General features: G+C 37.4%; 1 protein-coding gene across 1 annotated transcript in view; it reads left to right on the forward strand.

Annotated features, from left to right (window-relative positions):
- Positions 1 to 730: 730 nt before the first annotated feature.
- The window catches only part of RAD23B (RAD23 homolog B (S. cerevisiae)), a 46,862-nt gene continuing 23,161 nt past the window's right edge, over positions 731 to 24,431 (forward strand). Inside the window, exons 1-4 of the mRNA XM_011948243.1 lie at positions 731 to 957; positions 16,158 to 16,239; positions 18,068 to 18,147; positions 22,264 to 22,532. Coding sequence (XP_011803633.1) covers positions 955 to 957; positions 16,158 to 16,239; positions 18,068 to 18,147; positions 22,264 to 22,532 — 434 coding nt within the window. The 5' untranslated portion in view covers positions 731 to 954. The remainder of the gene's footprint in view (positions 958 to 16,157; positions 16,240 to 18,067; positions 18,148 to 22,263; positions 22,533 to 24,431) is intronic.

Below are 24,431 nucleotides of genomic sequence, written 5' to 3' on the forward strand. Positions count from 1 at the left end.
GGCCTGGGCCTAGGAGCTCGTGCTAGCGGGGCCGGAGGGGGATGGGGAGGTCCAGGCCGTCTCGGCCGTGGGGCCTGGCTTTCTGGTGTGAGTGCACAGGTGGGGGAGGGAGACGAAGGCGTCGCCACTGCCCATGTGTGGACCTTGTTAGGCGCTTAGGTCCCAGAGTTGGTAACCCGAGAAGATGAGCCTTAAAAAAAAAAAGTATCAGGTTCCGTTTGCCGCCGAGTGAGTGGTGAGAGGTGAATAGTGGTGAAAATGAATTTGCCCCTTTCCCCTCAGAATTGTTAACCCTTTTATTTGCAAATGAATCGTTCTGCTGCCTTCCTCCCGCCACCAAACCCACACCCTTGCGTAGATTGCACTTTGAGGCCTCTTTAGTGGTGGTTTTAGCGTTAGAACCCTTCAAATCCATCCAGGCTCAAACTAAACTTCAGATTTAACGGGTTTTCTGCATTAGAAATCTTGGAATTGTAGGAGTTGGAACCCTGCACCCACCCTCCCCCCATCCCCCAAACAGTAGCGGTTCAAGGGGGAAAAAAGAAAAAAAAACTTTGAATCCCTTCTGCAGTTAAAGCCTTAAACATTTCAGAAGTCCACATTATACATTTTTCTGTATTTGTGACTGCATAAAGAGACACTGTTGAGGTCAGTACAACTTTATGCCAAGAAGCTAAAAACGCCCTGTGAATTTATTGCTTATGTTCGGGAATACACCGCTAAGACTGTCATAATACTAAGTTTAAACCAGCAGCTTTCTGCCCAACTCTATTTTTAAAAGTAGTTGATTCTATTTTGGGTGGAGATCAGGGGCTTTGTTGTTAATTAAGTAGACCTGAGTTCCATTTGTGGTTTTGTAACTTATTTGCTATGACCTTGGGCAAATTACGCTGTCTTAGTTTCGTCTTCTGTATAATAGGGATAATACCTGCCTTGCAGAGATGTGAAGATTAAATGGTATGTGTTTACTTGGTGGTCAGTAAGTGGAATCGATTAAACAATGGATTCCTTTGAGTGGAGATACAGTGTTACGTTTTACTTATCTCATTTAATCCTAAGTTTTGTACGTCTTTAATTTTTTAAAAAACAACCTTTTTGGGATTTTGGTACAAAATTATTTGATTTCAGAATATATGTAGGTGTATGCTGTGTGATTAACTTCTTAAAGGAACAGTAGATCTCAATTTTACATGAGAAACTTTTCAGTGTCCTCAGAAGTAATTGACAACACCCTGTGGACTGACAGCACTAATAGAATCAGATTCCTCTTGAGTATTTCTTTACTGCTTAATGTGCATTAATAAGTTGAAGGGTGAAAGTTAAAATGGAGTTTGATGATTTCAGACAAACTACGTAAAATGCCTATTTGACTTTGGTTCTTTGTGGTAACAAATGTTGATGCCACAGTAACTTAATTGGCTTATAATACTCCGTTAATTTCAGAATTACTGAAACCTACAGAAATATTGTGGCTTTTTGGTAAATATTTGTGGATGTATTGAAGTTATGCAGTGACTCTTTCAACAGCTCCACTGAAGTATTTATGTTCTGTAGGATTTGTTTAGCGTTTTAGGCACTTTACACATGCAGTGTTAACTGAGAGTCAATGCTGTACCAGTGTTTATATAAATTCTTAACCATTTTTGCTGTTTTCCAGTTTATTTTCAAGGAAAAGTAATATGTTATACTTTTGTATAGTATATTTTTGAAGTATATTTTTGAAAAGCCCATTGTTAGGGAGTGGCTTCTACAGCTTTTGCTGCTATTTACATAAATAAATATAATTTTGTTTCTATTAGTATAAAAAAACTAATACTGTTAGTCTGGGGCACGGAATTAAAGCATTTCCCCTGGGATATATGGAACATTTGCAGTTAATGACTTGTCAGTTTTTATTTTAATGACTTTAGGAAATAGTTTTCATGACAACGTTTTCAATTCTATATTTGTAGTGTGTTTTATTTAATATTTGTTTTTGATACGACACTTTAGAGTTCCAGTAAGAAATATACAAAGAAAATTATATTTAATAGAGCAACAGTAAGTGTCCTGTTTGTAAGTTGTGAGAACTAGGTAACCAAGGATATTAGAAATAGATCTAAAATAAAGACAAGATTGGATCTTATTGAGACCTGTTTTTGGTCGACTCAGAGATTTGTCCTTGTTTAAGAAGGAACCAAGGAAATTAAGTGATTTACGTAGCCAGTATAGAAGCTCTTGTGAGCTTGAGATGAGCATGAGCAAAAATGGAAGAAAGGACTGTGCAATAAGGGGAATCATGGAAGTGATTCATTTATTGAACAAGTAAATGTTTAGTGAGCTTTGCTGGCAGGACTGGAGGAATACAGGGACCTGTAGAATGTGACCTGGGGCTTCTGGGAGCCTTATTGACTTAGTCAAAGCTCAGTAGCTATAGAGTAGGGGATATACACACTGGAAAAAGCAAGATAATTTGTTTTAAGGTGTTTTTATTTGCCCTAGTTTTAACAAAACTTTCTTAGACTTATTAGGCATTTTGTACCATGTACTTGACTATTACCGTGATACATTACATGACCACTGCCTTTAGTGTTAACCTTTACAAAGGTCTTTGTTTTTACAATTGTAATGCAAACCGTCTTATAAAATATTCAAACAATACAGAAACAAAATGAGAAGGTGGTATGTGTGGGGTAGGGAGACCATTGCTAGGAGATGTTCTTCATTGTGTGCTCTTTTTTTTTTTTTTTTTGACTGTAAAAATTGTGGGAGACATTTAACTAGCCTACATATTAAAGCATTTTGAGATGTCTAGTAGACCACTGCTTCTCTGAAATTTTTTAAAATTCTGAAGTTTAGGCTGGGTGCGGTGGCTCATGCCTGTAATCCCAGCACTTTGGGAGGCCAAGGCGGGCAGATCACAAGGTCAGGAGATTGAGACCATCCTGGCTAACACGGTGAAACCTCATCTCTACTAAAAAAAAAATACAAAAAATTAGCCAGGTGTGGTGGCATGCTCCTCCCGTGTAGTCCCAGCTACTTGGGAGACTGAGGCAGGAGAATCGCTTGAACCCTGGAGGCAGAGGTTGCAGTGAGCTGAGATTGCACCATTGTGCTGCAGCCTGGGCGACAGAGCGAGACTCTGTCTCAAAAAAAAAAAAAATTTTTTTTTTTAAGTTTAATGGTGTCATGGACATTTACAGGGAAATGTGCATTATTTTATTGCATCACTGAAATGGTGACAAGAAAGAGTATGTGGTATACAAATTAATCCTGCAGTCTAACTCTTGACACTGTTTGCTTTGAACAACTAAAAACAGAACTCAGTAAATTTGAGATGAGCCTTCAAATGCAAAAGCTGAAATGTGATTGGATTACTATATAAGTGACATTAAAATTCTACATATACATTGGATGTGTTTGCTAAGAGAATTGTAAAGATATCATTGTTTTAATATCTGTAAATAGCATATTAGTATGCTGTGAAGAATTACCTAATTTTGTGGTTTATCTCTATAATGTGATTGTTATAAAATCCTGCTTTACCCAGCACTTTGGGAGGCCGAGGTGGGTGGATCACCTGAGGTCAGGAGTTCAAGACCAGCCTGACCAACAGATACCTGGTCTCTACTAAAAATAGAAAATTAGCTGGGCGTGGTGATGCATGCCTGTAATCCCAGCCACTTGGGAGGCTGAGGCAGGAGAGTTGCTGGAACCCAGCAGGAGGTTGCGGTGAGCTGAGATGGCGCCATTGCACTCCAGCCTGGACAACAAGAGCGAAACTCCATCTCAAAAAAAAGAAAAAAAAAAAGTGTGTGTGTATATTGCTTTAGTACTTGTTCTGTATTATAATACAGTATTTACTAGTCATCGTTTATCAGTGAATTATTCCTGTGGTTTATTGTATTTTCAATATAGTCATGCTAGATACAATTTCATATTTTAGAAGTTTACTAGATTAAGGCAATAAGTAGTAAATGTATTAAAAATACTGCATCACAGAGGTGAAATTAAGAGTTCTTGGCATATTGGTAGAACAAGATTACAGGAAGAAACTGAGAAATCTTGTACACTTTTTGCCAGACCTTTGCTGTTTTGATGCCAGGCACACAGTAGGCATTTAGTAAAGATCTTTGAAATACTGCATCACAGAGGTGAAATTAAGAGTTCTTGGCATATTGGTAGAACAAGATACAGGAAGAAACTGAGAAATCTTGTACACTTTTTGCCAGACCTTTGCTGTTTTGATGCCAGGCACACAGTAGGCATTTAGTAAAGATCTTTGAATGAATTGAATATATTATTTTGATAAACTGGCAAGGCAGTGATCCCCCAATGTAGTGTGTTTGCATGTTGATTTATTTATTTAATAAATACTTTCTGTGTGCTTACTAGATGTCAGACCCTGCTGTGATGGTATGTGCATTTTAGTGGGATAAAACTGTCAAAAAACAAATTTTAAAAACCAGGTAATGGTGTAAGTGCTATGCAGAAAGTTGAAATAGGATAAAGTATTTGATGATACTTCACTGGGTGGCTACTTTTTTTTGTTGTTTTGTTTTGTTTTGGAGACGGAGTCTCATTCTGTAGCCTAAGCTGGAGTGCAGTGGCACCATCTCGGCTCACCTTCGGCTCTGGGGCTCAAGCGATTCTCCTGCCTCAGCCTCCCAAGTAGCTGGGACTAGAGGTGTGCCCCATCACACCTGGTTAATTTCTTTGTATTTTTAGTAGAGATGGGGTTTCACCATGTTGCCTTGGGTGGTCTCGAACTCCTGAACTCAGGAAGTCTGGGTGGCTACTTTTAAATGTACTAGTCACTGAAAGCCTTTCTGAATAAGGTGGCATTTAAGCTGAGAGCTGAGTAAAAATAAGCACTTGAGATGACGAGAGTGTTTTCTGTAGGGAACTGCTAGGGCAAAGACTTTTAAGAATGTGTTTTGGGAACTAAAAAAGCCTGCATTGCTAAGGTGATGGATAAGAGATAAGAGAGTGAGTTAGGCAAGTGGCCAGAGCATTGTAGGCTAGGGGTTTTCAGGGTAAAATTGGAAACATTTACAAGCAGGACAGAAATCTTTGTTTATTTATCTCTGTCTCTCTTTTCTCTCTCTTTTTCCCTCCCTCCCTTCTTTTCTCCCTTCCTCCCTTCCCTCTCTTTTCCTGTCCTTCCCTCCTTCCTTTCTTTCCTCCCTTCCCCACTCCCTCCTTTCCCTCCCTCACTTCCCTTCCTTTTTCAACAATGTCTTGCCCTGTCACCCAGGCTAGAGTACAGTGGCATGATCATAGCTCACTACAGCCCCAAACTCCTAGGTTCAAGTGATCCTCCACCCTAAGCCTCCCCAGTAGCTGGGACTATGGGGGCATACCACCACTCCCAGCTAATTTTTATTTTTTGTAGAGATGGGGTCTTGATGTTTTGCCCAGGCTGGTCTCCAACTTCTAGCCTTAAGTGATCCTCCTGCCTCAACCTCCTAAAGTGTTGGGATGACAGGCACAAGGCCGCATACCCAGCCGGGAAATATTTCTTTTAGGATTTTTAAAGGTTACTTTGATGCTGTGGAGTGGGCAAGAGTGAAAAGCAGAGATGTCAGTTAGGGGGCTTGTGCAGTAGTTTTAAGTAATTGAAGCTTGAACCAGGGCAGTAGCAGTGGAGATGTAGAGGATTTGGAGATGTAGAGCAGAGGAGATGGAATTAGGATATATTTTGAGAGGTGTAGTTGGCTGTACCACTTGCTGTGTGACCTCAGGCAAGTTACTCAGTATGTGCCTTTTGGTCCTCTGCTGTAAAATCAGAATACTAGTATGAAATACTAAATTATTGGTATATGAATTTTGAAATAGTATTAACAGTGCTTGGTAATGTGGTCCCACTCTCCCTCCATTGTTCTTGCTTAGAAAGCCTCAAATGTGATTAAATTCAACTCAATGTTTGTACTTGCACCTGAGTGGCCAGAGATGCACCTGTAGCCACATTGACTTGTCTTGCTTAAATTTATGACATTAAGGAACTTAAATTCGTGAGCATTAAGGAACACTAAGACACACGAAGGAACCTTAGTTGGGTCCTTAGTGTGCAGCACCTGACAGTCTTCCAGTTTACTAGTCACTCTTCCACTGCCACAGGATGCTTTCATATCATCTACCTTCCTTATTTTCATTTGACGACCCTAGTCTTTATTTGATTGAGAATTTAGAAATAATCGAGACAGAATGTCTACAAGGTCCTACCATAGCTACCTACCTGCTAGCCTCCTCTTACTGTAGATAGTTCTGAATTGTAGATGGTGCTATCTAAGGCAGGTCCTTCCACTTTTCCGCTATACTTCATCCGCTCTCATGTGTGAAGGACATCACTCCATCAGATCTTCTTTTCTCTTCATCACTGATTTTTCCCATTTCTAGGGTATACAAACAATTTTTCCCCATCTTAACGATACACTCCCTCATCTCCATATCCCTCTTTATCTGCTGCCCTATTTCGGTGCTTCTCAAGAAAATTCAGTTTACTTAATTTAATTAATTCTGTTTACTTTTTTCCACATCTTGCTCTTTTCAGATCCACCATACTGTTCCTAAAAGGGAGTCCTCACAATTTTGTACTTGTGCTTCATCCTTAAGCACAATACTTTTAAAAAAGTCTTTCTCCTCATTATTAAAATGGGAGTAATAATAATTGAACTGCTTTCCTATGGTAGTGAAAATCAGGTGAGATCATGGGCATGGAAATATTTAGTGAATTGTGAAATTAGAAATAAGTTTTGCAGTTTTTAAACAACCTTCTTTCATCAGTTTTTATTTTGATCATTTCACTATCCTTTCTTTAAAAGGTTTGTATGAATGAGATATTCTCATTCTCTTAGACTGACATAATCAGAAATTTTGAACAGTGTGTAAAAGCAATGAACAAGGTCCTGCTGTGATAGATGCCATATAGGATTCTGGTTAATTTCTGAAAGAAATTTGCTGAATTTAACCCTACTGTGGCACAGTGAATCCTGCCAAAGGACACTACACCATCTGTTCCCTATAAGTTTAGATAAATAAATGTCTTTTGTAGTGTCACGAATGCTAATCTTACAACTGAATCAGCTTTATAAACCTTTTAAACATTATGTAAACTTACTTCAGCAGAGCAGGTAGACCAGCTACAAATGACTGATAATACATGAGCAGATCCTAGAGGCTTAAAGGGGTAGATAAAATTGTTTTTACCCATTATTCCCCACACACTTCTGGTTGAATTAGGTAGGCACCTTGTTTTCGCTGGTGCACTGGAGAGATCCATTCTTTGCTTATTTAGAAACTTACAGGTATTTTGGGAATTCTGCTTACTCAAGTTTCAAATTCCTGTGTTTCTTTTGATCTTGTTGAAATCATACTGTTAGGAATATATTTTAGAATAGATTAAACTGGCATGTATTGGCTGACTTAAGAGCCTAAGTACCGTTTTACATGGTATTTAGGCTCATTTCTGTGGGACAAACGGGTTTTGGATTTCAAATCATTTATTTAAAATAATAGCCTTTTGGATCATAACCCCAATTTGAGGATTGCTTTTGTTATAGTGCCTGCCTCTTGTCATATAATTCATGTTATGTTATCAGTTATTGTTTCTGTTGTAAAAATCTCCTTGGGTCCAGTGAGGAGATTTTTCCTGTTTGTACTGAAGTCAGCTGACTTTTTAAAAATCAAATTTGTATTTGTAGAATTATCAGGAACCTACCTTGGTACAGAAATTCCCCAGGAAGTACTCTGGTCCCTGTACCAGTTTCTTAAGTGAAGGAGATCAACCAAAGAACCAAAAAAGAAAAAGCATTGCCTGTAGTGTAAACGTAAGAAATCCTTTAGTAAACATATTTGGCTTTGGGAATCTCCTTTATTTTGCTAATTGTTGATTGCCAAAATTTAATTGCTGTTACTGTTTTTTAATTAGGCCATGTAGTATTAGAACTGCCTTAGACCTTTTTCTTTTAAATGAAGTCTCTTTTTTTCTTTTTGAAAGTCCAGTTTTCCCTAAATTGCTCAAATAATTCAGGCTTGTTGTAGTAAATATAGTAAAATGTGAATGGCTTCTAGTCTTTTTTAAAAATATATTTACACATAATACATGAACACAACTACACTGTTTAAAAAATTAATTGGTTAGCAACTAGCTTTTTTTCCTCAAAGATAGTTATAAATATTTCATTCGTTTATATTGCATAGTGTTCAAATGAATGTATGTATGTTAATTTATTTTACCACTTCTCCTTTGTGGATATTTGGGGGTTGTTTTCAGTTTTTAGTATTGCAAACAACAATGTAGTGCACATACTTTGTACCTTTGTCTTTGAAGTAGTTACATAGGCACCTCTAGCATTGATTTCTAGATGTGGAATTATTTGGTCAAAGTGTGTCAGATTGCCTTAAAAAATTCCTGGTTAGGCCAGGCGCGGTGGCTCACGCCTGTAATCCCAGCACTTTAGGAGGCTGAGGCAGGCGGATCATGAGGTCAGGAGTTCGAGACCATCCCGACCAACATGGTGAAACCCTGTCTCTACTAAAAATACAAAAAATTAGCTGGGCTTGGTGGCACGCACCTATAGTCCCAGCTACTTGGGAGGCTGAGGCAGGAGAGTCACTTGAACCCGGGAGGTGGAGGTTGCAGTGAGCTGATAGCGCACCACTGCACTCCAGCCTAGTGACAGAGCGAGACTCTGTCTCAAAAAAAAAATGCCTGGTCAGTGCTTACAAACATTATATGTTATTTACAAATACCGTCTTCCATATGAGTAGCCAGGATTCAAATTTAGGGACTCTGCCTCTAGAACCTATGTGTTTAACCTTCCTATTTCATCTGCCTTAGTGTACCCATCAGAAAAAGGATAATAGTATCTACCTGTGTACTAGTTAACCTATTACTGCATTAACAAATTACCCTAAAATGTAATTAAAACAGTAAACACTTACTATTTCATAGTTTCTGTGAGTCAGGAATTCAGGGGTATTTTAGCTCTGTGGTTCTTATTCAGAGTCTCAGGAAGTTGCATTTAAGGGCTTCATTCTGTACATTAAAGGCTTGACTGGCTGGAGGATTCCCACTGAAAGTGACTTCCTCACATGGCTAACAACTTGGTGATGGTTATTGACTAGAGGCCTCAGATCCTCCCCATATGGGCCTCTCCTCAGGATGCCTGAGTGTCCTCATGACATTGTGGCTGGCTTCTCCCAGTGTGAGTAATCCAAGAGAGCAAAATACAAACAATGGCTTTTATGTATAAACCAGCCTCAGAAGTCACACTTTTACTTTAGCAGTATCTTACTGTTCTTGTGGACTAGCCATAATTCAGTGTGTGAAGGGTATGTACGAAGGCTTGAATACCAATAGATGGGAGTCATTGGGGGCCATCTTGGATGTTGGCTACTGCAACCTCATAGAGATGTAGTACAGATTAAAAGAGTTAATTATTGTGAGGCTCTTAGTACACTGCCTGGCATATGGCAGGTACATAGCCTACATTAGCTTTTATTCAGATGTTATATTTCAGGGCTACCTATTAAAACTTTACACCATTATTTTTACTCTATGTAGTTATAACAGTAATAAGGAGCAACATAGTTACAGAAGTAAGAAGGAAAAATAATACTGTAACATTGAGCAAGCTGTTATATGGAATATGCAATTGCTGACCTAATTAACAAGCAGTAGCCTAGAAATCTTATGCAAAGTGCTGTGTGAGAAGATTGACATGGCAGCTCATTATACTATCATAGGAACATGATTTACGAGATATTATTTTGATGGCTCATGTATGACCTAAATTTGTCAAATGAAAATGACTACTTTTTTTAAGAGACAGAGTCTTGCTCTGTTGCTCAGGCTGGAGTACACTGACAAGATTATATCTCACTCCAACCTTGAACTCCTGGGCTCAGTCAGTCTTTTATCTCAGCCTCCTGAGGTAACTGGGACTACAAGCAGGCACCACAGCACCCGTCTAATTAAAAAAAATTTTTTTGAGATGGTGGCTCACTATGTTGACCAGGCTGACCTCGAACTATTGGGATAACAGGGGAAAGGACTACTTTTAATGGTTGTTGGCCTGAACTAAAATAGTGCCATTACCACAGAGATGCACAGTAGTGCTCACATTAGGAAATAATTAAATGGTAAGTTTAGCTTTGTGGCTTTGTGGTGGCACTTTTTTTTTGAGACAGAGTCTCGCTCTGTCGCCCATACTGGAGTGCAGTGGCGCGATCTCAGCTCACTGCAAGCTCCGCCTCCCGGGTTCACGCCATTCTCCTGCTTCAGCCTCCAGAGTAGCTGGGGACTACAGGCGCCCACCATGTGGTGGCACTTTTAAATACACTATTATGATTGTCTTCCTTTGCAGGAAAAAGGAAAAACCATGCCCATCATGTTGAATATTATATTGAGTACATTTTTATTTTTAAATGCACAATTTTATAAGAGATAATTAAGTAGCTAGAAAAAAAATGTTTGATTTCTTGAATGTTAACCATGGCTTTGTCTCTAGTGGAATTAATGATAAACTACCATTATTTATATAGCAGGATATGCGGCACAATGAAAGTTCTAGCCCTGGTTATGTACTGAGATTGTGGTGCTCACGTTTATATTCACTCTGTCGAGATGGCTTACTGGAGTGGGAGCGTTGGCGTGGGGCTCAGCACAGTTAAAGGAGTCATAATTGCATCTATTGTGGGCCATATCCTTTCCAAGAGAAATCTTTGCTGAGTTCTACCTCTTCCTTTGAAGCATCCAGAAAGAAGGCAGTCTTTCTTGCTAATCTGTTTTAAAGTACGCCCAATTAGATTGGGTTAGGGATGATTAAAACAAAGTAATTTAGATACAGTTCTTCCACAGATACATTATGGTTTAAATGCCTCTAGGACATCGCGTGAAGGTGTTCAGTAGAGAGTTAAGTGTGTATAAATGAAGGTCAGGGAGAGACAACTGGGCTAGAAATACGGATGACATCTGCATGGTTATTAAAACTAGGAGTAGACACGATGGATTATCCTGGAAGTCTAAGTAACACTTAAAGGACTGGCCAGGGAGGAAGATTTCGTGAAGCAGTGAACTGGGGAGATAGGAAAACCAAAAGTATGACATCCTGGAAGCCGAAGGATGGTAGTATATAAAGGAGGGACAAGTCAGTACTGTCACACGTGACAAGAGGAAGATAGGAGAGGATTAAGAAGTGTCTTATTATGATGTTGCAGAATTCAGTGATATGGGTAAAGAGCAGTGTTAATGGAATGGCCAGTGCGGGCGTTGGGGGGTGGGGGAGGCAATACCAGAAAAAATAAGCAGCAGAATGAGAATAAATTTCATGTTTTTGTTTATCAGCACAGTATTGCCCTCTTTTGAGTAGTTGGTTTTGGATTATGAATAAGTGAAGACAGTGGTGTGTATTTAAGTTTTTGAAGAATTAGATTAAGAGGGGAGAGAGAGTCTAGGAGGAGACGAGATTGTTAAGTGTTTGTTTTTAAAATGATAAAGAATTAGGTCTAAGTGTCAATGGAAGTGAACTGAGTGAAGAGAGGCTGAAAAGGCTGGGGGAGATAGGCAATATAATGAATTTAGTAAGATACTGAAAAATACTTGGAGGCGAACCAGAGGACCGGTGGAAAGAATTAGGTTTGAAAGAAAGGGATTCTTCTTTCATTTAATAGGTGAGAAGGAGATGTAGGTGGGTCTGGATGCAACAAAGTTAAACAGAAAGTTGAAAATAAGTTCCTCTACTGTTTTTAATAAGGTAGAAAGTGGTCACCTGCAGAGAGTATGAGAGGATGCTGGGAATCAGATTTAGAGTAGAATGCAGATTTAAGATATTCTTTTGGAGGATGGAGAATAGGGCTAACTAGGGGGAACAGAAGATTTAGTGTATCCTTTTCTCCACTAGCATTTAGAAAACTGGGTATAAATGTTGATAGGCAGTCTCTTAGGTAAAAGTTGAGATTTGTTAGCTAAGCAAGGTTAGGACAATGAGACACTACAGAGTGGCTGGAGTAAATTTTAGAGGTTGAGTACTGACAGAAACAGATGGTGTTGGTCCAAATACAGAATTTTGTGTGTCAGTAGCAGCAGAAAGACAAGGAAGTTTTTGATATTAGAAAGAAGGTGATAGGAGCAGTGACAGTGTTGTCTAAGCAAAATAGAGCTGATAGTGAAGATCAAAATGAAAGTAGAGACTCTAGGGATCAAGTTTTATGGAGGTTCAAGAGCAAGTATAGTGAACAGTTACTAAGAGCTAGTAGGAACAGGAGATTGGTCACTTATAATTTTAAACATAGAGTGGTTTTTAGATGACAGAATTCAGCCTGTGTTCTGTGAGTATAGATTGGATTGTAAGTAAAGGTCACTGTTTTGTTCAAGGTAAGGAACAATGCCAGAATTTCAGACAGGTCAGTGAACCTGGTTCCAAAGTCTTGGTCAATTATTTTCTTTGACGTGGTACTGTTGGGTCAAATCCCCGTGCCTTCACCCACTACCTTAAAAATGTTGAAGCATCTTGGCATGTTGCCCTCAAAAATTTTGATCATTTGGTACTTTCTTATTCTGAGAATGTATTTCTTCACTTTCAATGCCAAGAATTATTCAAACCAATCTTTCCAGTGTGGTAGTCTATTGGATTAATAACATGAGGCATCATTTATGTGTTTGGTTACTAATGAAGTTGAGCTTTTCTGTGCTGTGACTGTAATTGTGAATTGCCTGCCCTGCCATTTGTCCAATTTTTTTTATTAGTGCATGAACAGTTTTGTGCCTTGTTTCTCTTTTTTTTTTCTTTCTTGAGAGAGTCGTATTCTGTTACCTGGGCTCGAGTGCAGCGGCATGACCTTTACTCACTGCAGCCTCAGCCACCCAAGTAGTTGGGATTACAGGCATGCGCCACCATGCCCAGTTAATTTTTGTATCTTTAGTAGAGACGGGGTTTTGCTATGTTGGCCAGGCTAGTCTTGCGCTCCTGGCCTCAAATGATCCACCCACTTCGGCCTTCCAGAGTGTTGGGATTACAGGCATGAGCCATTGCACCCAGCTGCCTTTTCTCTTTTTTAATTGCTTTTTTTTTTTGAGATGGAGTCTTGCTCTGTCGCCAGGCTGGAGTGCAGTGGCACAATTTTGTCTCACTGCAACCTCTGGCTCCCTGGTTCAATTGATAACCCCTTTCTCAGCCTCCCGAGTAGCTGGGACTACAAGTGCACGCCACCACACCCGGCTGATTTTTGTATTTTAGTAGAGACGGGGTTTCGCCGTGTTGGCCAGGATGATTTCGATCTCTTAACCTTGTGATCTGCCCACCTCGGCCTCCCAAAGTTCTGGAATTACAGGCATGAGCCACTGCGCCAGGCCTTTTAATTTCTTTTATTATTTTTTTTATTTTTGTTTGTCCTTTTTTTCGTTTGAGTTGCATGTTTAGCCTGTTAATTTTTCTTCTTTGTTGAATAAACATTTTTAGTGTTTAGTCTACAGTTACTTCTTTAGCCAAATCATATAGGTGTTTTGTATGGAGTCCCCATTGTTATGTTCTTAATATTCTGTGTTTGTTTTGTTTTGTTTTTGAGACTGAGTCTTGCTCCTGTCGTCCAGGCTGGAGTGCAGTGGTGTGATCTTGGCTCACTACAACCTCTGCCTCCTGGGATTCAAGCAGTTCTCCTGCCTCAGACTCCCAAGTAGCTGGGATTACAGGTGCCAGCCACCATGCCTGGCTAATTTTTGTATTTTTAGTAGAGATGGGGTTTCACAGTGTTGGCCAGGCTGGTCTCGAATCCAACCTTAGGTGATCCGTCTGCCTTGGCCTCCCAAAGTATAGGATTACAGGTGTGAGCCACTGTGCGCAACCTTAATATTTTTTAATCAATTTTGATTTCTTTGAAGCAAAAGTTATTTAGTAGTAAATTACTAAAGGGCCTTTTTGTTTTGGTCCAGCTTTTCTTAATTTATGGTGCTGTTGGTTTTTTTTTTTTTTTTTTTTGCCTTTGGCCTCTCCTCCCTCATTTTTGATACATAAAGCTAGAGAGTCCTGTTATTTAGGCTTTTTGAAATATGAAATATTTAAGTCTTACTTCATTGAAACCTGTCAAGAATGAGATATTCTTGCATGTTTATTTTCTTTTACTTGTTGCTTCATATGTGTCTTTTTTTCTTTACATATGTCTATGCTCTGTTCATTTATTCATCGAGCACAGGATAATGGAGCACCCACTCCATGCCAAGCCACTATGTATTGTTCGGAGAACTGGGTTCATGCATAGAGCTACAGTTGGTCTGTAATTTATTGTAGTTTTCGTAAATAATCACACTTGCAAATATTACATCTTGTCTCTAGAAACAAAATTTGAAAAGAAATTTACCATTCACCACTGAGTGCTCCACCCATGCTCTGCCATCAGTTAGTTGACTTGGGAAGTCTTTTAGCATGTAGGATAGCAGTCCTCAAATGACTTGGTTTCAAAACTTGTTTACATTTAAATAAGTTATTGAGGGCTGGGATTACAGGCATGTACCACCATGCTCGGCTAATTTTTTTTTTTTTTGCATTTTAGTAGAGACAGAGTTTCATCATGTTGGCCAGGCTGATCTCGAACTCTTGGCCTCAGGTGATCCTCCCACCTCAGTCTCCCAAAGTTCTGGGATTACAGGCATGAGCCACTGTGCCTGACCCAATGTACTTAACATTTATTAATGTTTACCATATTAGAAATTAAAACAAATTTTATTAATGTTCATTTAAAAACAGATATAAATTTATTATAATAATTTTTTTTGCAAAAAAATAACTATGTGCCAAAATAACAGTAACAGCAAAGCACTGAGAAGACTGACAATGTTTTACTTTTTTTGCAAATCTGATGTTTTGGCTTTAAAAAAAATTTTACTTGTGTTTCACCTTTGGAATGAGGAACAGTGGAAAATAGTGGATTGGGGTTTTTGTGATGGATTTCTACTTTGGGGAACATCAGAATAGCAATAAATGCTACTGACCCATTTCAGGAAGATCAGTACAGCAAGGATGGTTTATATGGTATTTACAAAATACTCTTTGGAGTCATGTAAGGGATGGTAACCTCTTTATTTCCGTCTCCTCGTCTATAAAATTGAGTGGGTGACATATCCTTTTGTCCCAGAGTTTTGAGGATTGTGTGAAATTGTATGTTAACATTTGAAGCTAAATAAGCTTTTTTTATCTTTGAAGTACACACTGTCACTTTTTAATTGTAGAAGAGAAACCTATATTTGTATCCCTTTCTGTCTAAAACTCAGAGAACTGTCAACTTAGATAATTTTCAAGAAGTATTCTGGGAAATTGAAGGAATTTGAATTTTTCTCCTTGGTTCTTGTGTCTTTAAAGTAATGAAAGTAGTTCTATAAAGGCAAATGAGAAAGCCATCTCTTTTTTTACTCCTCTGCCTCCCTACTTAACAGGTTAAGAAGTCCATTAGACTCATTTTTCTAAATACCGTATAATGAGCCTAATTGTCACACAATTTTAGGAAATGAAGAGACTCTAAAGGTCATGGATTCCAGCTCCTCTTATAGATGAAACTGATTCTGAGAGAAGCTAAGCTGCTTGTTTAAGAGCATTGAAGTTGTCTGATGGTTTTCAGCCTGGGCTGAACTTTGGAACCACCTGTAAAGCTTTTTAAAAATACTGATGTCAAGGTCCCACCCTCAGAGATTATGTTTTAATTGGTGTTTGTAAAGCACCCGTGGTGATTGTAATGAAGCATAAAACTTAAAATGAATTATTTGCCTTTTAGCATTCACAATTTAACCTTTAACATTGAAGTATTCTTCTTGTTGATGAGACTGTTTTATTTCTGAGATTTTTTAGGTGATCGAGCTTTACTTTCTTGCTCCGTGGGAAATAAATCCATAAACATTATATAAATCAAAACTTTGATTTTGAAAACTTTATTTTAAATTATCAAGTCAACTAGTAAACTTTTAAAAATCTGTGTGTATCAGATGGTGTTAAAGTTTATGCCTATCATAACTAATAATATGAGTTAATATTGAATCTTTTTTGATACAAATTGGAAAAACAATCTTTGAGGTTTTGGAAGCATTAATAATTATGTATATAATTTTTGTCTTCCATTATTTATTCAGATTCTGGATTGTCATTTTTTGTTTAGACTTTTTCCAAAACAGATCTTTATTTTTCCTATAGGTGAAAGCACTGAAAGAGAAGATTGAATCTGAAAAGGGAAAAGATGCCTTTCCGGTAGCAGGTCAAAAATTAATTTATGCAGGTATGAATTAAATATTAAAATTAACATGCCATGTCTTGATATTCTTTTAGTTTTAGAAATGTTATCTTACATATTGTAGTATATTCAAATTGTCAGAAAAATGATTGTACAAATAAAAGCAGTGAAAGAGCAGTCGTTTGAATCTAATGTTGATATTCAATCTTCTCTTTATTCACATTTGCCCTATGTATTTTTCCATCAAACGGTATTTTGTGTCATCTTTTGTAAGCATCATGTAACTGGCTTTTGTGTTTTTAATGAAACTGGGCTTTTTTAAAAAATTGAATTGAAACCATTTATATTGATTGTGTTATTATTACTATGTTTGGAATCATTCTTGTAAAAATTAAGTTTAACCAAAACCGACTGAAGAATACCGAAAAAACACATCACACAGAAAGACATTGACAGGAAGAAAAAAATTAATATTCAGATTATGTAAAGAATTCTTAGAAATCAATAAGGAAAGGATGACCAATAAAGCAACAAAGGATAAGCATAGGAATTATAGATTTAACTAGCCTCACTAATAACCAGGAAAATGTATTTTAAAAATACACTTGATATCCAAATTTAGTAGAGAAAATGCTTTCGTTGTAGATGTTAGTAAGGTGGGTGTTTGATCGCCCATGGATTCTTCTATTTTTCTGAATAGTGTTTCCTAAAGTGAGACAGCCTGGAGGAAATGCTAACACGGTGATTCAGTCCCATTATTTTTATAGATCAGAGTTCAGAAGCCTAAAAAAGCAGACATAAAATTCCAATTTCCAGTTTCTCGTTTTGGCCTGTTTTCTCATTCCTATCCATATTCCTTTCTGTCTTAATGTTAGCAGGTTTTGATTCAATAGCTTTTTAAAGATGGAAAACTAAATTCATGGAGCAGGAAACATCAGGGAGTCCTACTTACCTAATACATGACCTTCAGCGCGATCGCAGTCTTTTGTACATCTTTGTACATTTCTGAGTTCTGTAGCATCTTGCTCTTTCTTGTGTATCATGTCATTTTCTGAAGTACTTTTAGTGTCTTGCTTTGATAGTGTTAGAACATTTCTGATTTATCAGATACGTGTATTTTGGGGAACAGGAGATTGGTTTCTCTCCCCTTCTTCGTATCAGAAAAGAATATAGGTTATTTTCCAGAGGACCCCTGTGCAATCAGAGTATTGGATTTTCTTTATCGTCATGATCTCCTTCTTTTCAGGGTCTCTTTCATATTTTCTTGCCCAGTAAGTCCTTTATGTAATGAAGTAATACATTTGTAAAAATTGATTGTCATTCTATATACACTATATAAGTTTGATATCTTTCAGTTAAATGCTTATGCCTTTTAGTTTTGTTTATTTTGAGAGAGGGTCTTGCTCTGTCACCCAGGCTGGAGTGCAGTGGTGTGATTATAGCTTGCTGTATCCTTGAACTCCTGGGCTCAAGTGATCCTCCTGCCTCAGCCTCCCAAGTAGCTACGACCATAGGCATGTGCCACAGTGCCTGGCTAATTTTGAATTATTTTTTTTTATAAACAGGGTTTTGCTATGTTGCCCAGGCTGGTCTCAAACTCCTGGCCTCAAGCTGTATTCCCTCCTCAGCCTTCCAAAGGGTTGGGATTACAGGCATGAGCCACCATGCCCTGCCACTTAGGAATTGTTTTATTTTTATCTCGATTGATTGGTTTTTTCTTTGGGAAAAGTACTGACTGATAGAATTTATGTTGGTGATTCATATTTTAATATTTCTGAAATAATCATATTTCAAGTAGAAAGTTGTTTTAACTAACTTATGTGTAAGAGAAAGATTATGCCTTAAATGATTTTTTTTTCTCTTAATGTATTAGGCAAAATCCTCAATGATGATACTGCTCTCAAAGAATACAAAATTGATGAGAAAAACTTTGTGGTGGTTATGGTGACTAAAGTAAGTTTCAACTTCATTCTGTATATGTTTGTGCATGTAAGTCTTTTTAAAAATGATGATCCCAAGTCCACACAATGGACACAGTTTATACACATCCATAGTGGTGTGAACTTTACTATGAAGCTTTTTAAGAATTTACCTTAAGTGAAACATAAAGTTATTAATGGTTTATGTTATTATACATTAAACTATAATTTAATATAGTTTTAAATAAAATTTTATGTAAATTAAAACAATTGAAACACCAAAAGGAAGAAAAAAATTAATATTCAGATTATGTAAAGAATTTTTAGAAATCAGTAAGGAAAGGATGACCTATAAAGCAAAAAGGATAAGAGTAGGAATTATAGATTTAACTAGCCTCACTAATAACCAGGAAAATGTATATTAAAAATACACTTGATATCCAAATTTAAAATGTTGAAATTATTTCTGCTAGAGTAGTGAAATCATTTATTATATAATTCTTTTAAAATGTCTTTATAAATGGAATAAATGTTTATTCTGTAGTTTTCGTAAGTTTGTCTTAAATAGACTTGCTAAATTATGTACTAGTCCTAACAAATTCCTCAAGGCAGAAAAGGCATGAAAGCTTATTATTACAGTGATATTTCTTAATGAAAGAATATGTTTTTAGAAACTGAAAAAGGGAAAAGGCAGCTAAAGAAATGATGGAATGATTTTTGTGAGGAAGTTTTAAACAGATACTTTCTTGTGATTTAGTAGGTTGGAATGTATTTGGAACAATTTATGAAAGTAAATTTTTTTTAAAGCAGAGAATGAACATGGATTTTTTTAAGAGACTATATACTTGTTTATTTAAAGATATAATACAGTGTAGAATTAAGAGACAAATGGAGAAGTGGTACTCATGACATTCATTTTTAGGATTAGATTGTCATAATCTGAGAAAGAACAGTGTTACTTGTAGCAATGAAAGTAAGTTTAAATCACTAATTGAAACCACTTCATCAAAGGCCAAAAGTGGAATAAATGTGGGTTTTTTCTCAAAGTCACAAAATAATTAATAGTAATAGAAAATAGAGTTGAAATAAATTTTAATTACCACATCCTTCTATACCGGGAAACAAGCAGCTAAATAATTTACATGTGTTGAACTTGAACATTTTTTAATTTGTTAAGAACCATATTGATTTTGCTATACTTAAGAACTTAACTCACTATATGTTAAGCTTTAAAAACAGAGAAGCAGAATCGTAAGGAAACCTTGTATCATCTAGGTTTTTTATTCAACTGTGATAAAATATTATAACAAACTTCCAGTTTAATCATTTTAAGTGTACAGTTCAAAAACATTACAGTTACATTGTTTTGCTGCTATCACCATCATATAAGTGGAATCCTATGGTATTTGTCTTTTTGTGACTGGCTTATTTCACTTAGCATAATGTTATCAAGGTTCATCTATCTGTGTTATAGCATGTGCCAGAATTTGCTGAATACTATCCTATTTTCCTATCTAGTTTTAGCATATATAGTACATAATGGAAAATGTGATAGCCACACAGTTTTAAATATGTTTTACTGGTCTTAGTTTCTTTTAATATTACAGTAATCCTGACTATTTAGAACACCAGAATTAAGCAGAAAAAGTCTCAAAGGGTGCGTGTATTTGAGAAATAGATACTTGAAGCCTGTCATTATATTACGTACAATTTTTTTGTTTTTCCTTCAAGTCTTTTATTCCTAATATTACATAGGATTCTAATGATATTTATGACTGTTTTATTTTGAAGTTAATAGTAGAGGACAACTATAAGAAGGAAGGGAATGCTGCTACAGTAAGGCATTATGGAAGCACTGAGAAATGACCTTATTAATACAAAGAAGGGAAAGGAAAAAGCTATTAAGATCAAAAGCAATAATAAAAACTAAAAAGCAGAGAGTGACTTGATACTGTTTAGAATAAAGAATAAATAGCTGTTCTTGGCAGTAGGAACCTTGAAGACAAGTCATTTTGCAATATTATTTTGATAACAAATAATTAAGGAGAATATTAAATGAGTATGCCACATTTAAAAGTACATTTTTATCTAGATTGGTTATTACAAAGTTTTGGTGCTTAAAACTCTGAATTTTCACCTTTGTGAAGCTCCAGTCTATCCAGAATAACTGAAGATCCAGAATGACCTGAGGATTTCAGCTCATTGACGTTTTAGAACGTTAATAGTCTGCGGAATATTATATTGGCTGTTAAGAAAATTAAGCTACAAGGGAGTAATGCTAGTATTTTTTAAAAACCTATCACCTTTCACTAACCTTTTTTTTTCCTAATGTCTTCTTTATTAACTCAAAAAGACACAAGGCAGCTCAGCTCACTGGTTTTAGAGTTTGTTTATGCTTGTGGCAGATTATGTTGAATTTAAGTCCTGTCTTCCACCAAAATATCTACCTTTGGTCCTTGGGAAAGTTATGAACTAAACAGGTAGTAAGCATTGACAGGCCTTAGGAGAAAACTAAAACTCATGTAGTATGATTTTTACGCATGTACAATTGACCCTTGAACACCACTGAGCTTAGAAGTGCCAGCCTCTGCCCTGCAGTCAGAAATCTGCATGTACCTTTTGACTCGCCCAAAACTTACCTACTAATAGCCTACTCTTGACCAGAAGCCTTACTGATAAACAGTGGATTAATACATGTTTTGTATATTACATATATAATATACTGTATTAAAGTAAGCTAGAGAAACTATTACTAAGAAAATCATGGCCAGGTATGGCGGCTGATGCCTGTAATCCCAGCACCTTGGGAGGCCCAGGTGGGCGAATCGCTTGAGCTCAGGAGTTGGAGATCAGTCTGGGTAACCTGGTGAAACCTTGTCTCTATAAAAAAAAAAAAAAAAAAATACAAACATTTAGTGGGGAGTGGTAGTGTGAGCTTGTAGTCCCAGCTACCTGGTGGTGGGGGCGGGGGCAGTGACTGAGGCAGGAGCCTTGAGAGGTTGAGGCTGCAAGGAGCTGTTATCACACCACTGCACTCCAGTGTGGGCTCCAGATAGAGTGAGACCCTCTCTCAAAACAAAACAAAGAAAATCACAAGAGAGAATATTTCTAGTGTTCATTAAGTGTAAGTGGATCATCATGAAGGTCTTCATCCTTGTCTTCACACTGACTAGGCTGAGAAGGAGGAAAGGTTGGTCTTGCTGTCTCAAGGTGGTAGAGATAGAGGAGGTAGAAGGAGAGACAGGCACCCTCTGAAAAAAATCATCATATAAGTGGACCCAGTGCAGTTCAAACCCTTGTTCAAGGGTCAACTAATTGTTTTTTGCTCTGTGGAAAGCTTTATGGCTCTACTTCCAGTTCAGAAAGTGCTGAGCATGTGGAGGTAACTTAATTTGGCCTTCATTTTTCTGCTTATCTACATACGCGTCTCAAAGTATTGTGAACCTTTTTGTACTTGGACCTGTTGATTTGTAGTCAATTTTTAGATTTTCCTCCCTCTTCTAAAATACAGTGCAACAGAATATTTGACATGTTTATAAACAAACATTTGTACTGCCATTTCAAGAACATTATTTTGGGCTAGGTTTAGTAGTTTATGCCTGTAATCCTAGTGCTTTGGGAGGCCGTGGTGGGATGATTGCTTGAGGCCAGGAGTTCAAGACCAGCCTGGGCAATGTAGCAAGACCCTGTCTTTAAAGAAAAGTATTTTGGTAATGCTTTTAAGTGGTTATTAGGTACTTTAAAGTTACAACTCAGGTACATAAAGTTTTTTTGAGAAAATGATACGGTTTTCTTTTTTGTTTTATATATATATATATATATATATACACACACACACACACACACACATACTCTATATTTCAAATTTTTGACTTTTTGTATTAACTTGATATGAAGACTGAAATTGTTGGGTAAAATTAATTGTGGTTGATAATTAAGATTAACATATGCTCTCATGAGCTTTGCAAGAGTAACCATGAGTCAGACTGCTAATATTGATCATTTATTGTGTCATTTTACAAAATTATTTTCAAGTTACAGGTTGTTATTAGTGCTATGTTTGTGGCATCCTGTAACGGTATAGTGTAATTAGAGATCAGTCAATATGTAGTATTTTATCGTAATTTATTTTGCCTTTTAATGTGTTTAGCCCAAAGCAGTGTCCACACCAGCACCAGCTACAACTCAGCAGTCAGCTCCTGCCAGCACTACAGCCGTTACTTCCTCTACCGCAACAACTGTGGCTCAGGCTCCAACCCCTGTCCCTGCTTTGGCTCCCACCTCCACACCTGCATCCATCACTCCAGCATCAGCGACAGCATCTTCTGAACCTGCACCTGCTAGTGCAACTAAACAAGAGAAACCTGCAGAAAAGCCAGCAGAGACACCAGTGGCTACTAGCCCAACAGCAACTGACAGGTAGGAACTGGATTCTAGGAAATTCTATCTCAAAATCCGTGTTTAACAGGAACTTCATGCATTTATTTTGATGATTGTTTTGATTAAACTGACTGTATCTGCTATGTTAAGCCTTTTTTAAATGTTTGACTGAAACATATGCTGTGTCTATTTTGATAGTTTGCTAAGGAGAATATAAGTACAAATTTCCATAATCAGATTTCTGTACTCTGTTGATTTGGGCAGGGTGGGGTGCAGTGGGAAGGAGAGAGCAAGTGAAAATCATTTTTTAATAGAAACGTTAGGAAATACAAATAACCAAAATGAGTCAAGGATTATAACATGACATTGCCACCCTAATCATCATTTGTACTTGATCTGTATGCTTTGTGGTCATTGTCATGTATGTCATAAGCATCCTTCCATGTTAGTAAATCTTTCCAGTAGTTTATACATTGTGTTTGGTTCTGACATTTGTTAGCTCTTGTAACCTGAACCTGTGGATTATTTCAATTTTTCACTGTTGTATCTGTATCTTTGTGAGCTTGTGTAGAAATTCAAGCTTCTGCCTATATAGATCTTTAGGGGAAAAAGGGAAAAGAGTGTTGGGATATTTGAGGAGCAAGAAATAATTCCTTGTGGGAAGTTGACAGCAGAGACACCTCAACTAAGTGGCTACTTAGGCAGTTAGGATTATTGAGCAGTTTAAAACAAGATTTTTTTTTTCTCCCCAGATGATCAGGTAAAATGACCAAATGCTTAAGTCAGAGAGGTCTCTTGGTTGGAAATCATTCAGCACAATTCCTTGATCTAAGAGCATGAGTTATATTATGACCAGCCTTCACTGGCACTACAGTTGTTTGTGCTTTGTGACTTAGAGCAACTCAGGACCTCAGAGGTAGTAGTTATATGATCCTTGCAGAGTCAGAGTCAGACAGTGGAAAACTGTGCAGTGACTGGAAGGGTTGACAGACATGGAAAGGGGTTAAGATATATATGACAATGATCAGAAAGATACAGTTGTGATCCTTCATTTTAGTGTTCTGCCTTTGAGTGTGGTTTCTGTGTCTGACTTAGTCAACTGTGTTTGGAGGAGTCTAAGCCACCGGATTCATTGCTTACTCGGGTCTCTTTCTAAAGAATTGATTCCCTAAGAATATAACATGGGTTTAGGCAGTAAAATATTTGCACTGTTACTTGCCTGGAACACTGCTTTAAGTATTCTGTGACACCATTGCCTAACTTGATCCATCTTTCCCATGTACAACTAGAAATGCATTCAACCGTCTTATCCTAGTGGATACCACGTAGAGTCAGGTTAAGCTGTTACATCACAGAGCTGTTGATCAGGTCTGTGTGTGAGAGGGAACTTAGAAATTTAAAAAATTGGTTCACCAAAGCACTTAAATATTGCAAACTTAATACGTCTTAAGTCAGTTGGCACAGTACATCTTATTCTCTTAATTGCTTTAAGCTCCTTTAAAAAAAACTTACAGTGTGAGAATTTTAAAGTTGATCAATACATTTTAATGTACTAATGCCATAGATTTAAATTTGTTTCTTCATTAACTCTTTTTTTTTGAGACAGAGTCTCACTCTGTCACCCAGGCTAGAGTGCAGTGGCATGATCGCGGCTCAGGTTCAGGCGATTCTCCTGTCTCAGCCTCCTGAGTAGCTGGGATTACAGGCGCATGGCACCACGCCCAGCTAATTTTTTGTATTTTTAGTAGAGAAGGGGTTTCGCCATGTTAGCCAGGCTGATCTGGTACTCCTGACCTCGGGTGATCCACCCACCTTGACCTCCCAAAGTGCTGGGATTACAGGCGTGAGCCACCACACCCGGCCCATTACTCTACTTTTATTTTCTTCCTGGAGTTGCAGTTTTACTTAACGTTATTCTAAAAAGAGCCAGGATTATCT

Source organism: Colobus angolensis, unplaced genomic scaffold, assembly GCF_000951035.1.
Source record: "Colobus angolensis palliatus isolate OR3802 unplaced genomic scaffold, Cang.pa_1.0 Scaffold276, whole genome shotgun sequence".
NCBI lineage: Eukaryota > Metazoa > Chordata > Mammalia > Primates > Cercopithecidae > Colobus > Colobus angolensis.